Source organism: Saccostrea cucullata, unplaced genomic scaffold, assembly GCF_032062105.1.
Source record: "Saccostrea cucullata isolate Sc308-1 unplaced genomic scaffold, CSIRO_AGI_Scuc_v1 ctg578, whole genome shotgun sequence".
NCBI classification, from domain to species: Eukaryota; Metazoa; Mollusca; class Bivalvia; order Ostreida; family Ostreidae; genus Saccostrea; species Saccostrea cuccullata.
The window spans coordinates 369,319-387,439 of record NW_026932815.1 but is presented as its reverse complement, the minus strand read 5'-3'; the positions used below and the strand labels follow the sequence as shown (position 1 = coordinate 387,439).

Here is an 18,121-nt window from a genome sequence, read left to right as displayed (position 1 = left end):
CCTTTATTTAAAAAACTTGAATTTTTTTCACCCGGGAATACTTAGTGGCAAGTTCGATGGAAATTGCACCAGTGGTTTTTGAGAAGAGAAATGTAAAAAAAAACGTTTACGGACAGATAGATGGACGCTGGACAAAATGTGATCAAATTTTTTTTTTCAATTTGGTGACATTACTGTACTCAATGAATCGGTTTTAATGATTTTATGTCAATTATTACAGCCGTATGTAATCCAGCTTGTCAAAATGAGGGTGTCTGCGTGAGTCCAAATACATGTCGCTGTCCACCAGGCCGATACACGGGCCCCAACTGCAATACACGTAAGTCAATTATCCATTCCTGATGTGGAATGCTTTTATTTGGAAAAAGTTCTCTTATACAATGTACTGGAACTAAAAATTTTGCTCAACTTTTATCCAGTAGAGCTGTATTTCAATTTTCTACGCTTTAAACAATAAAATCGTAATATTAGTTGACATTTCAATGAATACGAGGGTCATTTAAAAAAATTGTAGACTTTTGTCTTAACTTTTTTATTTAACCTCATATCATATCCAAATTTCGTACACATAACTTAACAACAAATTCGAATAATTTGAATAAAAAAATTGGAACATATCTTCATATTTATAAAAATTATGAAAAATTTAGAACAGCAAAAATGGGATCATGGAGCAACGCCAAATTCGACTAATTTACTAATTTTCACTTTATAGTATCTACAGCCATGCCTCTAATAAATGGAACTGAAACGATATAAAATTTACATGTTTAAATTAAGTCTTGCTGAATTACTTAAGATCCTATTAGGCAATGTAATATATTGCTCCATTTAAAAGATATCAATTTCTAGATGCACTTGGACTTTAAAACAGGGAAAAACAATGACGATGGAGGAGTAGCAATAAAATTTTGCTTTGCATTCGGGAAACTTCTTTAACAAACTTAAAACATTCTGTATAAACCAGGAAATGTATAAATATAAGCCGTGTATTTGTATAAAATGGAAAATATAATTTTAAGTGGTGGAGAGATTTAATCAGACGATGGATGATCTGCAAAGAAAGAGACTATAGTTTAAAATCTTGTCTCAAAAGAGTTCTGCACGTCATTAAACGTGATGTGCGTTTCACTGTTGCGGAACTAATCATAATAGAGTTCAGCGGTAAAGAATTTGAAAACACTGACAATCTGGTTCAAGCTATTTGCACAATTGTCAACAAACTTGGTAATAAGTGTTATAGATACGTTTTTATGAATTGAACAGACGCTACAAATCGTTTATGACATTAAAAAACAGAGATATTTTGAGAAACTTTCTTGACGTTGATTTTGACGTTACAATGTGGTTAACTGTACTCCGTGGTAACAAAACATGTTGCTTTAAAAATCTGCTAACATGAGTTAGTTAAACAAATGGAATGAAACTTCACACTTCGACAAAATTAATGTTTTTATTTACGAAAATGTGTTGATAGATAATCTTGTAATATTTAGATGACGATGAGGAACAATGTCTATGTAATTTTTTTAATGACCCTCATTTAAACAGAACGAGCGAAAAAACAACAAGACGTGAATGAATGAATGTTATTCAAGAAATTTAAAGGAACAATGAGGATATGGTAGAACACAGTATATATATATATATATATATACATGTATATATATATATATATATATATATATATATATATATATATATATATATATATATATATATATATATATATATATATATATATATATATATATATATATATAATAGCACTAAAAATGACCAACGACACGAACAATAAAAATTGTCAAATTTTCGGGACGCCCTGTCCCTTCCTCAGGACAAAGAAAAAAGTTAAAAAGTCATAAGAACAAAGGAAAAAGAGAAACAAAAACAACTAGCACTACTACTAAACTACTAAACACTAGATATTTACATACTTAATTACATGTTGAATTGGAAATTCTTAAGAACACTAATAAAGAAAGAAATCCGGACCGCTATGAAATGCGTCCGGTCTATCGGGTATACTCGGGTGAAGTGCGATTTACATAATTGAACGAATTAATTATGCTAATTAATTACGACAATCAGTAAATCGTACATTGTTTCATTCTCTCAATATGGCGTAACTATACTTGATAAAGAGTAATCAAAGAAAAATAATACAGCAGGGATATTTTAAAATATGAATCATGATCTATTATAAATTTTGAAATATTATAGGACTTTAAAGAAATTTTTAAGAACACTATAATTAAAGAAATAAATCCGGACCGCTATGAAATACGTCCGGTCTATCGGGTATACTCGGGTGAAGACGGCTTTCCGGTTCGAACTGAATGAATATTGGTCAACTTTTGCGAGATCTCACTTGCAATAAAAACTGTTGACGTTTCAACTGCAGAAGGATAAAAGTTTAGGTCCCCTGCTCAGTTCACGACTATCGGGCCTGTTTACTCCGCTACAAAATGTAGTGCGTTGCATACGGCAGAAGGATAAAACGTACGCTGAACTAGGACCTTACGTCCCCTGCTCAGTTCACGACTATCGGGCCTGTTTACTCCGCTACAAAATGTAGTGCGTTGCATACGTAAAGTGAAAATAGAATAAATCGTAATACTTTGAAGCCTTTACAGTGTAAAACAAACAACTTTTTAAAAGGAATAACCATCTGATGGGTATTAGAAAAGATAGAGGGGGTGGATGTTGGGTACTGAGCAACATTAACTGCATACGATATATGATATATAAGCGTTTAACATTTATGGATTACGTTAGGTGACCTGTGGTCTCCCCTATGATTTTATTCCATGTAAGGTTATAGTATCTATATAACACAGTGCCTAACCTCTGATCTCCTTACAAATAGCATGCGACTCAGAGTAAACGACGTCAAGTCTCTGAATTCGCAGATCTCTAACAAGTAGGGGGAGGAGGAAGATGTTTTCCCTTACCACCCTTACCTCTTAATTTCGCTCGGACTTTTCACCGATCCTTTAACATAATGGAATAATTATTTGTAAAATTATCTAATGTCTCCTTCTTCCTCCTTATGAGGTCATGATTAAATGGGCGACCTCATCACTTTAACATTTCTTAGTAAACCTCTGATTTTATTTATTTTACAAAGAAGATATACCCCCTGTATTTCGAAGTTTTGGGCTACATCGAGTTCTCATCCCCTTTCCCTGGAATTAACACATCAAATTCATGAACTACATTTTAAAAAAATAAAAATTTAAAAAATGCACAATTTGTTATTTAACTTTGGGATACATATACTGTATTTAAAGACAAGGAAGTTGACCAATCCTCCAAATTCCAATTACATACATTTAGAGAACTCGGAGAAATTGTGCACTTTTTTCCAATTTTCAAAAAATTAGTGTCGCAACTGTTTTTGGAGAGGATTTAAAAAATAATTCTACACATACCATGATTTTAAATTATTCTCTACTTACAACTTTCAGCCACATCGTAACAATGTACAACATAAGATTACCTTTGTCTCATTCATATACTATAATTTGTGAAGTATGAAATCCTTATTGATGTACAATATAAGACTTCCGCTTGTTCCCATAATCTTTATGCTGATACCATAGGTAATAAAAAGTTAATAAGACCAGGTTTCATCCTCTGTTCTACATCCAATGGGGATACAGAGGCCACCTTATATTGTACATAAGTAGGAGGACCAGAAGACACCTATTATTGCACATCAGTAGGGGACCAGTGTGTCACATTATATAATACATCATTAGGTTGACCAGAAGTCACCTTATACTGTACATCAGAAGGGAACATCAGTAGGGGGACCAGAGGTCACCTTATACTCTACATCAGTAGGGGGACCAGAGGGCACCTTATACTGTACATCAGTAGGGGGACCAGAGGGCACCTTAAATTCTACATATGTAGGGGGACCAGAAGACACCTTATATTGTACATCAGTAGGGGACATCAGTAGTGGGAGCAGAGGTCACCTTATATTGTACATCAGTAGGGGGACCAGAGGTCAGCTTATATTGTACATCAGTAGGGGGAGCAGAGGTCACCTTATATTGTACATCAGTTGGGGACATCAGTAGTGGGAGCAGAGGTCACCTTATATTGTACATCAGTAGGGGGACCAGAGGACACCTTATATTGTACATCAGTAGGAGGACCAGAGGACACCTAATATTGTACATCAGTAGGGGACCAGTGTGTCACATTATATAATACATCATTAGGTTGACCGGAAGTCACCTTATACTGTACATCAGAAGGGATTATCAGTAGGGGGACCAGAGGTCACCTTATACTCTACATCAGTAGGGTGACCAGAGGGCACCTTATACTGTACATCAGTAGGGGGACCAGAGGGCACCTTAAATTCTACATATGTAGGGGGACCAGAAGACACCTTATATTGTACATCAGTAGGGGACATCAGTAGTGGGGGCAGAGGTCACCTTATATTGTACATCAGTAGGGGGACCAGAGGTCAGCTTATATTGTACATCAGTAGTGGGAGCAGAGGTCACCTTATATTGAACATCAGTAGGGGACATCAGTAGTGGGAGCAGAGGTCACCTTATATTGTACATCAGTAGGGGGACCAGAGGTCACCTTATATTGTACATCAGTAGGGGACCAGTGTGTCACATTATATATAATAGATCATTAGGTTGACCAGAAGTCACCTTATACTGTACATTAGCTATAGTAGGGGGACCAGAGGTCACCTTATTTTTTACATCAGTAGGGGACGACAGTAAGGGGACCAGAGGACACCTTATATGGTACATCAGTAGGGGGACCAGAGGTCAGCTTATATTGTACATCAGTAGGGGGACCAGAGGTCAGCTTATATTGTACATCAGTAGTGGGAGCAGAGGTCACCTTATATTGTACATCAGTAGGGGACATCAGTAGTGGGAGCAGAGGTCACCTTATATTGTACATCAGTAGTGGGAGCAGAGGTCACCTTATATTGTACATCAGTAGGGGACCAGTGTGTCACATTATATATAATAGATCATTAGGTTGACCAGAAGTCACCTTATACTGTACATTAGCTATAGTAGGGGGACCAGAGGTCACCTTATTTTTTACATCAGTAGGGGACAACAGTAAGGGGACCAGAGGACACCTTATATTGTACATCAGTAGGGGGACCAGAGGCAACCTTATATTGTACATCAATAGGGGGACCAGAAGTCACCTTATATTGCACATGAGTTGGGGGACCAGAGGCAACATTATATTGCATGTACATTAGCTATAGTAGGGGACCAGAGGTCATCTTATATTGTACATCATTAGGGGGACCAAAGGTCACCTTATATTGTAAATCAGTAGGGAACATCAGTAGGTGGAGCAGAGGTCACCTTATATTGTACATAAGAAGGGGGACCAGAGGTCACCTTATATTGTACATAATAAGTAGGGGGACCAGAGGTCATCTTATATTGTACATCAGTAGGGGGACCAGAGGACACCTAAATTGTACATCAGTAGGGGGACCAGAGGACACCTTTTATTAAACATCAGTAGGAAGACGAGAGGACACCTAATATTGTACATCAGTAGGGGGACCAGTGTGTCACCGTATATAAAACATCATTAGGTTGACCAGAAGTCACCTTATACTGTACATCAGAAGGGGACATCAGTAGGGGGACCAGAGGTCACATTATACTTTACATCAGTAGGGTGACCAGAGGGCACCTTATTCTGTACTTCAGTAGGGGGACCAGAGAGCACCTTGAATTCTACATATGTAGGGGGACCAGGAGTCACCTTATATTGTACAACAGTTGGGGAACCAGAGGCAACCCTATATTGTACATTAGCTATGGTAGGGGGACCAGAGGTCATCTGAAATTGTACATCAGTAGGGGTGACCAGAGGTCAGCTTATATTGTACCTCAGTAGGGGGACCAGAGGTCACCTTATATTGTACATCAGTAGGGGACATCAGTAGTGGGAGCACAGGTCACCTTATATTGTACATAAGTAGGGGGACCAGAGGTCATCTGATATTGTACATCAGTAGGGGGACCAGAGGTCATCTTATATTTTACATCAGTAGGGGGACCAAAGGTAACCTTATATTATACATCATTAGGTTAACCAGAGGTCACCCTATATTGTACATCAGTAGGAGGATAGAAGGACATCTTATCTGGACTAACAATAATAAGTTTTATCTTCAAGTTGCACAAAGGAGAGTTGAACAGATTTCCTGCAAAGGAAGTCCAAAATTCGGTGACCAAAGCATTTTTCTTGTGCATGACAACGTAGCTGCATATAGGCTTAGAGAAATAAATAAGATTTTGAAGATAAAAAAGTATACAGGAGTTTTCAATCACCCATATTAGCTATGAACTCCTCACGGATGTTTCAGGATTTGGTCTGGTCAACATCAGCAAGGGGTAAAGAGAGTTATCAGCTAAGCTAGTAGTGGATTGACAAAAGCCGAGAAATTTACGCACCAATTAAGATGAATTTTCCGCTTTAAACAAACTAGATTATCCTCACAGTCTATGAAATTCACAGTCAATGGTGATATAGTTCTGCCCATTTGCAGTACCACTGCAGTGCCATATTCTGAATCCGTAACTATTGCACTAGATATTACCAAGGATGTGGACGAAACTGATCTTTGAAAGTAAACAGACTTGATAGACTGGAGGAAAGCACAACTTCAAGATGAGCCCTTATGTTACTGGATGGATATATCAATGATCCTAAACAGCAGAAGCCTGAAAAAGGAGACACACTTTTGAACAGAAAATTTCACCATTTACAGATACTTGATACAGTGCAGAGTTTAAACAAGCTAATTCAGAGAATTCGTGTCCCCCGCTTAGGGAAAAAGTCGGCTCCCCCTGACTGAATTTGTAGAATTATTAAATGTATACATGTATATTGAAGGAAATAAAATGCATGTATGTCAATATGCATAGAAAGATTTGATTGCTTATTCTTTATTATGTGTATAGAAGATTTTTTTATATGGAATATTTATCACACTGTAATGATGATTTTACAACCTCATAAATTTTTCATTTCACATGCTGAATACTATCATTTATTAAAAAAAAAAGTATTTAAAAAAAAAAAAAAAGAAAGGTTTGACCGAGATTCGATCCCGCGACCTCTCACATTTGAAGCGAGAGACATAACCACTAGACCACGGAGTCGCCTTATCCGGAACGAAGTATATGCAGAACTGAAGTCACATACATGTATATATTCATGTTTTCATGTTCGGTATTCTCAAAATTTTACACAATCCATGGTGTTTGATTTATTTAGCCTTTATTAAAAAGTTATAATAGATGTAATAAGAACATAAAGTCCGCCGAGAACCTGTTTTATACGCAATAACTCTCCTCATGCCCCTGCGCTAAAAATAGCGACATGTAATACTATAAATACTAATAAAACAAACGGGGCGGGGCACTTTGAGAGGGGCGAGAGACGTCCTAGGGAGTTTTGGTATAAAATTACATTGCATAAGCTCAAAATCTTCTTGAAATATCGCCCGGAAATGATAGTGTTACACACAGACAGAATGTATAAATTTACGACCTTGAACTTTGACCTTTTGACCTCAAAATCAATAGGGGTCTTCTTTAGGCCACAGGGAGTTGTTATGTAAAATTTCATTGCGATAGCTCAAATGGTTCTAGAGATATCGTGTGGAAACGAAAGTGTTTTAACAGACAGAATTTGCTTATTTATGACCTTGACCTTTGACCTTTTGACCTCAAAATCAATAGGGGTCTTCTTTAGTCCATAGGGAGTTGCTATGCTAAATTTCATTGCAAAAGCTCAAAGGGTTCTCGAGATATCGTGTGGAAACGAAAGCGTTACAGACAGACAGAAAGACGGACGGACGGACGGACGGACGGACAGACGGACGGACGGACGGACGGACAAACCCAAATTAATATCCCCCACTTTTCAAGCGGGGGACAAAAAAATAAAGAAGACGTTAAAAGGCAAATAGTTTTCCCAAGCACTTTGATTCCAACTATTCTACAAGCTTAACAACGATGACATAGGACATCAAGGGAAAGATAAAACCTTATCATTGCTTAGAGACAGATTTTACTGGCCTGGATTGGAAAAGGTTAAGAAGAATGGAATTCACAGTGTGGAAGATGGGTACGAAACAAAACTCTTCCAAATTAGAGAGTACTACTAATAAACATCCTAACGTCTTCACCTTTAGAGCTTGTATGTATAGATTACTTGACTTTGGAACAATCTGAAGGAGAACAACAATTCATATCAATAGGGGGACCAGTGGTCAACTTATATTGTACTTCAGTAGGAGGACCAGAGGACACCTTATATTGCACTTTTCATCAGTAGGCAAACCAGATATCATCTTATATTGTACATCAGGTGGACCAGTGTGTCACCTTATATTGTACATCAATAGGGGGACCAGAGATCATCTTATATTGCACATGTAGGGAGACGAGAGGTAACCTTATATTATACAACATAAGTTGACCATAGGTCACCTTATATTGTACATCAGTAGGAGGACGAGAGGTTTTCAGTAGGGGGACCAGAGGTCACCTTATATTGTACATCAGTAGGGGGACCAGAGGGCACCTTAAATTGTACATCAGTAAGGGGACCAGGGGTCACCTTATATTGTACATCAGTAGGGGGACCAGAGGTCACCTTAAATTGTACATCAGTAGGGGAACCAGAGGTCATCTTATATTGTACATAAGTAGTCACATTAAATTGTACATCAGTAAGGGGACAGGGGTCACATTTAATTGTACATCAGTAGGGGGACCAGAGGTCATCTTATATTGTACGTCAGTAGAAGGACCAGAGGACACCTTATATTGTACATCAGTAGGGGGACCAGAGGTCACTTTATATTGTACATAAGTAGGGGGACTAGCGGTCACCTTATATTGTACATTAGTAGGGGGACCAGGGGTCATCTTATATTGAACATCAGTAGGGGGACAAGAGGACACCAAATATTGCACTTCACAGTGGAGGGGCCAGAGGAACCTGATGTTGTACATCAGTCGGGGAACTAGAGGTCATCTTATATTGTACATCAGTAGGGGGACCAGAGTTCACCTTATATTGTACATCAGTAGGGGGACAGAGCCTTCAGGTCAGTTTTACGTTCGGCACTAGAAGGATCAACTAGTAACAGGTAAACTAAATATTGTAAACTATTTATGTACATCAACAGGTTGATGAAAGGTCACCTTATATTTTATTTCATTATGGAGGCTAAAGATCTAATTAATATTGTACAACAGAAAGGTGACCAGAGGTCACTTATACTGTACAAGACCAGACGTCAGATTATATTGTACATCAAAAGGGGAAACAGAGGTCACCTTATACATCAATAGGGGCTCAGAGGTCATTCTATGTTGTAGATCATTATGGGGACCTAAGGTCACTTTACATTTTACAACACAAAGAGGACCAGAAGTCACCTTGTATTGTACATAAATATCAGACCAGTGGTCTCCTTTGTTGTACATTTTCAAGGAAACCAGACATAAAATAAAATTTATATGAATGCAGAGATAAGGCATCAACGATTCTACATTCGTCATAACCAAGAGACATCTAAAAAGAAAATGAGGGCGGACCGGAGGTTACAGATAAAATGCATATTAACGGGATACTGGAGGTTCTCTTATAAGAACACGACAAGAGGCTTATGGGTCTTATAAGTCATCTGAACATCATGTAAAAACTTTAAAACAATTGAATTTGGTTCGCGCTTTGAACCAGAGGCAATATTGGAAAAAAAGCACCATTGCTCATCAGAACTATATACCTAGCATGCTTAGTTTGGCTACTTAATACCTCTACAGGGAGAAGGGGAACAAAAGGTGCATTTCAAATAATCAGTAATAATCAGCAATAATTAGTAGCACTTGCCCATTGACCACAAATACCCTCATCCTGCGGTCATACATTTCACAATTTTGGAAAAGGCACACTAGTTCATAAAAAAAATTGGTTTATACCAAAGAACAAATTTCAAAGCATTAATTCAATTACAGTATTTAATTAGAGCCCCCACCCCTCAATGGTACCCATGAGCCAGGGGCCTTGAATATTATAATTCTGGAAGAGGCTCCCTTGCTTATCATAACTATATGTAGTTAGTTTAATTAATACCCAGGTGCAGAGCGGAAAAATTTTTAAAAGAATTACTGAATTTTAACTTTACAATATACATAGCCCCATCGTAACACCAGAACCCCTGACCTTTGGTTCACGAATTTCAATACTTTGGAGAGAATATCCTTCCTCATCATATCTATGCATGTAGTTAGTTTGTTTAATATCCAGGGGCAGAGGGAAAGATTTTCAAAGAATAAATGCATTTCACGATATAAATTTTTATAACCCTGTCCTAATCCCAGGGCCCCTGACCCTGGGACAATGAATTTCACAATTTTGGTAGAGGAGTCAATGCTTATAATAATTATGCCAAAAGTTTAGACGACTTGATGTCAATGAGTAAAGAAGATTTTTAAAGATTTTATCAATTATAGCAGTTTCGTCCCAACTATCTTGCTTTAAGGGGTGGAGGGCAGGGGCCATGATTTAAAAAATCTCCCCTTCACCCATAGATGCTTTATGCCAACATTGGTTGTAAATGGTTGAGGGATTGCAGAGAAAGACTGAAAATGTTCGAATGCTAACGCACAATGCAAAGCACACGACGCCAGAAAAAAACAGAGCAATAAGTCACATGAGTTCATTCAGGTGACCAAATAAGGATTCCTTTGGTCTCAATATTTATGTAAAATATAAGGTGTCTTCTGGTCTCCCCATTGACTTACAATATAAGAGGACCTCTGGTCTTCTTATTGGTGTAAAATATAAAGTGTCTTCCGGTTTCTTCATTGTCGTTCAAAATAGTGTGATCATTAATTTTAATGATGTACAATATAAGGTGACCTCTTGTCCCCTACAGTTGTACAAAATACGAGGGCTGTTCAATAAATAATATCATGAACTCTATGAAATACAATACAGATATCATATGGCATTAAGCTTGACTTTCTCTTATTATTGAATCTTTAATGAATTTATAACAATTAATATGACCACTTTTCATCACATAGTTTTATTGTGAGAAGCTGGAAAACAAGGGTATTCGAGACACTGCATTAAAAATGAATGGTAAAGAATCAGTAACCTAAAGTGAAATTAAACCATTCATTATAGCTGCTGTAAAACTTAAGAATCCCAAAGAAATACTCACTGAAATATGTAAAATTTACAGCAATCAATGTCTGTTTTATAGTTTATAGACAATTGATCAGGTGGATTTCAATGATAAAAAAATCATATAATGGCATCAAAAATGGATACCGTCCTTGCAAACAAAAAATTAAACAACTAATATACTGTTTGCCAAATTTCAACAAATAATCACTGATGGTGTATGATTGACTATATGACACAAAGCATATTTGATAGACATCATTTCGGGAGTAGTTGACACTGTTTTAAAGAAAAGTTTGACAGTAAAAAAAAAGCTTAGTACTCAAAGTCACCCTATGGTTTAAAAAAATGAGTGAAAACGACTGCGTGTAAGAATATCTAAACAATTATTAAAAATATTAGTAATTGTAGTTAACTGTAGTTATCCACTTTTGTTTGAATTTCAAACAAATAACGAAACTTCAATCTATTACTTAAAATCCTCAAAACAAAATTTACAATAAGTTGTACTTGACAAAAACAGCAAAGGTCTGAGAAGAGCAGAGAATTGCAAGAGCATTAATACAGATTTATATGCAATTTTCTTAAATATTAGTGGTCTTGTTGTTTATATTCGTATTCGGGGAGGCAGTTTAATTGCTGGAGGAATCTAGAAAGTATTTTTTTTTGCAAAAAAATCAAAAGGATGATGAGAATCAAAAATCTACTATATTTAGATTTTTTTCATGACAGCGTCCAAACCCGCACGCCGTACTGCGAAGAGTAAAAAAATTCTTGGGGATAAAAAGAAAGTTAATGTTTTTTCACAGTAACAATATTCGCTAGATCTTTCGACTTTGGACTTGTTCCAATTTCCAAACTTGAAAAAACGCCTTTCAGAAGGAATAAACAGGCAAGGAAGTCAAAGTATCTGCCATAATCCAGATACAAAAGGTCATACCCCAAATAAAGTTCTAAAAAACAATTAGAAATTGGATTAAAAAATGTAACGGACATGTGTTTTAATTAAAAGATAATATTAGGTTAAATCATTATGACTAAATTATTGAAAAGCGTCTTTTGTTTCTTTCCGAGCACCGAGGGCATTATCTATTGAACAACCCTCAAATAGGGTGACCTCTGGTCTCCTTATTGATGTTCATTATAAGGTGTCCTCTGGTCCCCCAAATTATGTACAATATAAGTCTCCTAATTGATGTTCAATATAAGGTGTCCTCTGGTCCCCAAATGATGTACAATATAAGGTGACCTCTAGTCTCCTTATTGATTTTCAATATAAGGTGTCCTCTTGTCCCCCTACTAATGTACAATATAAGATAACCCCTGGTCCCCCTACTGAAGTACAATATAAGGTGACATCTGGTCCCCCTACTGATGTACAATATAAGGTGACCTCTGGTCCCCCTACTGATGTACAATACATGTATAAGGTAACTTCTGGTCTCCTTATTGATGTTTAATATAAGGTGTCCTCTGGTCCCCCTACTGTTGTAAAATATAAGGTGTCCTCTGGTCCCCCTTCTGATGTACAATATAAGGTGACCTCTGGTCCCCTACCGATGTATTTAAAATATAAGGTGACCTCTAGTCCCCCTACAGATGTACAACACATGTATAAGGTGACCTCTGGTCCCCCTACTAATGTACAATATAAGATGATTTCTGGTCTCTTTATTGATATTCAATACAAGGTGTCCTCTAGTCTTCTTATTGATGCTCAATTTAAAGTGACCTCTGGTCTCCTTATTGATGTATAATATAAGGTGCCCTCAAGTCCCCCTTATGATGTGCAATTAAAATATACCCTTGGCTCCCTATTAATTTAAAATGAAAGGTGACCTATGATCCCTCTAATGATGTATAATATGACAATAGGGTAAGGTAACCACTGGTTTCACTCCTGATGTACAGTATAACATAAGGTTACCTCTGGTCCCCTAATTACTTTCACGTTTCTGCTAATATATATTTTCGAAAGTATATCTGTATAAAGTTAAAAATATAATTATTTTGGAGAAAGACAAAGAAAACTGTCTATCATATAAAATTCAATTAATATACATGTATAAGGTGACCTGAGGTCTCCGTATTTATATCGATGAATTTACTTTTGTGCCTTTAATGCCTGAAGAGTTCCTAAAATGTTTTAATACTACGCAAAATGACGAACTATTTGCGGGGGACCCGAGGTCCTAGTTGAGCGTACGTTTTATCCTTCTGCGTTTCAACTAGCTAGCACGTTTACTGCGGGCATTTTCCCGTAACGACAGAAATCCACGTGGCTTGTTTTGATTCTCGAAGGTCATAAAGAGGTTAATCGCATGTAAATGAAAACAGCGAAGAGGTTTAAAATCACAATACTTTTAGTTAGAAAAATAGAGCACAAGGTTGTTCAACAAAGATATTTTTACTCAACCTTTACACATATAATATACACATCAAACTTGACTCTTTAACATGTACTCGGTGTTTACGAAAGCTTTAAAGTGTGTACCTGTCAGTGATTTCTTTTGATATTCACGAAAATCAAAGGACCCTAACTTCAGCACGCAGCTTCGTATACTGTGTATATCTATTATTTGACATTTTTAGATGATGACTCAAATAATAAAGACATGATCAGTTAGTAATAAAATTTAATTTTTAAGGTTTTTGAAAAATGTTCGAAATTTGACGAGTAACCGTGGACCACAGATAAGCCTTATTTAAGACTTGTCCTTTATAAGGAACATAAAGCATCAAAGAATTAAGAATTTTTGAAATTTTTTGTCTGATACGTTCATTATTTGCCAAATTATAATAAAATAAAAACGACATTATATGATCACCTGGCACCGTCGCCATCCAGGTTTTTGACGTCTGTCAGCGTCATGGTTTTTCAATATCTGCTTCTTCTTCATACACTTATTTTGATGAGATTCCCTGGAGCCGAGTGACGACTTAAACCCGTCTTGTTTATATGACTTTACAATGTCATGAACAGCGGCTTTCAATGCACATAATCTTGAAAATGGATTCATTCATTAGGAGAGGTACTCGCTTGATTGTGCCAGCATGTTTTGCCTTTTGAAATTAATTTCTACATCACATGATCATCGTCATTTTTTGACGTGATTGATTTTTCACACCTTGGCTACAAATCGACATTAACTGTGCATCCCTTTTCTCTGTGAATCTCTTTTGGCATTAAAAAAACAAGTACTCTGGATACATGTTATATCTCCGTATCCCGATGAAACTTTTCCTAGGTCTAAACCAGTTTTTTCAGGGGCAAAACCTTATAGAATGTTGGAAAAGGAAACCACTCCCCCTTTTGACGTCATTTTCAAGGCTTTGTTTGTCTAAGCAGTCAATGAAAAATTTGCGATAACTTCTAATAGAACTTCCAGAATGAGATAAGAATTCCATATTTTATGGAACAATAGTGTCCTATTACATACCTGAATTAACGGGATTTAAGGATGTCAATTATTCATATCAAAAGAGTTAGTTACACTGAGGTCGAAATATCGTCGTGTTCGAGGTTGCGCCGACTGGACATACCAGTGCTTACAAAAACATTACTAATTTATTTAAAAATAACATTTATGATGTATGGTTTATACTATAGATAGAAAAGATTTTACACGCTCTGCTTTTGCAGCTGCTTCGAAGCAGAGCTGCAAAAGCAGAGCATGTAAACAAGAGTTTTGCACTGCAGGCATGTAAGCAGATAGAATAGAACTTGCTCTTTTTCAGTCTGCAAAGCAGACGTAACTGACCATTCTGATATGAAACTATATGGCTTTAAAGTGAGAGCAGGCAAGGTTAGCAGCTGGTGTAAACTCTTTGTTTGCTTTGCAGAGTAAAATGCAGACCAAAAAAGCAGCTGCAAAAGCAGAGCGTGTAAACTGGGCTTAAAATGCTTGTAAGATATTGCTATCAAAGTACACGCATTTAAAAATGAAAATATTATAAGACGAACCTTGATGTTTTTGTGTTACAGCTCTATGTTCCTACCAATCACCCTGCTTCCCCGGCACGTGTGATAACTCAGTAGATTGTCAATGTCATCAAGGGTTTACTGGGAGGGATGGAAATCAACGCTGTAAAACAAGTAAGCTACTGTAGTTAAGGTGGCATATACATATATATATATGTCCGCAAGTTTACATCATCTCTGTGTTAACTTCCTTAATTTTACAAAAGTTTAGCACACTAAGCCAAAGGCAATGTTAACTTTTCTGATCAAAGTGTCCTTCATATATGATCCATGAGAATCTATGTTTACAGTGACGTCAGAGATGAGTCCAATTATTACGCAATGTACCTTCATTCTCGCTTATGTGGAAAAAACTGGTAAGAGGAGGGAACTGTACCGATTTGTAATCGATTCATCTGAACCAAACTCTACAAAAGTAGATACAATGTGGGTAAACCAAAATGAATACAACTATATCAACGTCACATTTGCGGCAATCTTCTCAGCACCAGATAACTTAACCATTCCTAAATATGTCAAACAATTTAAAATGGGAATCATTTCCGGAAGAATTAACCTTATTCTTCACAATGTGGGAGGAATAGGTGAATTTATGATAATTAACATCTCTTGAAATGACAAAAAAGGTGGATAATATGATGTAATATAAATTATCGTTGAAACAGGAGTTAATTTTGTACTCTAATCTGTCTTACTAGATAAAGACACACCCTTTATAAGTAGAAATGATACCATCGACTGTGAAAGCAAGCCGGGTCCCCTCAACCCAAACGATGATGTATTTCACTGTAACTACACGGATGTAAATTTTGACAGACAGCTAGAAAATGGAGACAAGTAAAACACAATTTTTTCTTTACAATTTGTGTAAAAAAATACGTGAAAATATTGTATTATTGGTCCGTTCGTTGCAATTATTAAAAAGCCTATTTTTCAGGAATTTTTTCTAAAAAGATGGCTTTTTTTAAATCTGTTCTGATTGATTTTAAGTTTATTGCTTTCTTAACAAACATCTATTTCATTTCAAATATTCGAAAAATTTCAAGTATATATTAGTATATCTAACATTTGTTTGTATTTTGCTTAGTTTAACCCTGACCGTTTTTACCGAGAACGGGGGCTTTAGAGAATTAATAGGGTCATCTGTAAACAAGGACTTTTTTATCGGGCGGATGTCTACAAAATCTACAATGTTTCGGTTTGATTTGGTGAAGCCATATCATTGTCTTCTAGATAGGGCTTGTGAGACAACAGCTTTTGATGTATCAGAGGATATTACAAAGGTACAATGGTCTTATTCAACTCTAAGAAATAATTCAATGTATGCAAATCAACAAGAAAGTACAACGAAACTATACATAAAGCCTTACTGAATGTAAAAATATGAATTGAATAAATATCTCTTTCTTTATTTGTTTTGATAAGTCACCTTTGGAATTATCATGGCAAAACTGGGAAGATGAGTTTTCTGGAATCCAAGAATACAAAATACAGGTGTATCAGCTGAAGCTGAACACAACCAACCTAGCAGAACCGAATCCCTGGCGTCCAGATGAGGAAATATTCCTGACGCCATTGGAAACAAGTTACACCTATACCCCTAAGAGGACAGGGATGTATTCCTTGGTACTTAATGTAATAGATAGAGCCAACAATACACAGTACGCTCGCACCTTGGTCTTATATGACCCCAGTTCAAATATTACTCTGTCTGAACTACCATTCAAGGCAGAGAGTGCAGCATCTGAAACTAACTATCAGTGGCAGAATAATCTCAGCAACAACATCATTATGTCGTGGAAAGGACACTTCCAAAACAAATTTCATGACGACAATAAACTTTTAAATCCAGTAACACATTATAGACATTTCGATTATGAAGCAAAATATGAAAAACAAGTTCCAGACCAACTTGATGATAACTCAGGAAAAAGAACACTTGCGGAGATCCGGAATGTTCACGGCATCGTGAAATTTGAATATTTCTACAGACATGGCAATCAGGGAGATAAAACCCCACAAACCTGGTATAGGGTGAATGATACATTTTCTGAAACACAGACATTCAACATTGAAAGAAAAGATGGCGATACCATTAATTTCTGGGTCAAAGCCACTGACATCATGGGGAATACGAAAGTCGACTTGTCAAAGATTTTCTTCGATTCAAGCTCACCAAAGAGTTTAAAACCCTCTGATGTTACATTTACAAAGAACGTCAATAATGCCACATTTGCCTTCTCCAGTCGGTAAGAAATAAAACTTCTCAATTTTCTGAATTGATTCTTTTGAATTCAGTGAAATTAAAAGGATAAATTTCTAAGTCATTTGAAAATTAAGACCGCCATTTATAGCTCAATTGTTTTCTCAGCCTACAGGTAGACGCGTTAGACAGACAGAGCGGTATTCATAAAATACACGTGGAACTGAGATCTAACAGTACTAACAAATTATTCCATGAAAGCGATATTCCAGGAAATAAAACGGAAGTGAGGAATTTTGTTTTGAATATTTGTTTTATATTTTTTATTTGATATAAAAAATATAAAACAATATATATATATATATATATATATATATATATATATATATATATATATATATATATATATATATATATATATATATAAAAAACAAAATTGATAGAAAAAATATAAGACTAAAATGATTTCTGGTGGTTTATTGTTACTGTAGGTGGATCCTGGATTTAAGACCGGATACACGACGTCCGTAGGAAGCTTCTTTTATTACCGTCATGATGTGGACATCAATAACTGCTGGATGGTTGTGTCGAAGGAAAAATTCGCCCAGGAGTTTGTCTTACTAAATCTTACCGTTTACAACATGGCAATGTTACCAACTTCCTACATCCAAACCGTGAGAAGATTAAACAACCTT

At 36.3% G+C, this 18,121-nt stretch overlaps 1 protein-coding gene across 10 annotated transcripts in view; it reads left to right on the top strand.

Annotated features, from left to right (window-relative positions):
- LOC134236235 (uncharacterized) overlaps positions 1-18,121 on the top strand; it is a 136,607-nt gene that overhangs the window by 44,603 nt on the left and 73,883 nt on the right. For 4 of the 10 annotated variants that reach the window (XM_062718410.1, XM_062718401.1, XM_062718408.1 and 1 more), the window contains one exon: positions 221-319. The exons of 4 other annotated variants lie outside the window; for them this stretch is intronic. In XM_062718410.1, the coding sequence (XP_062574394.1) occupies positions 221-319 (99 nt within the window). Of the gene's footprint in view, positions 1-220; positions 320-15,226; positions 15,338-15,513; positions 15,808-15,921; positions 16,061-16,310; positions 16,507-16,648; positions 17,473-17,594; positions 17,713-17,917; positions 18,101-18,121 lie in introns of all 10 variants that reach the window. 2 more of the 10 variants (XM_062718409.1, XM_062718407.1) reach the window with 1 other exon arrangement.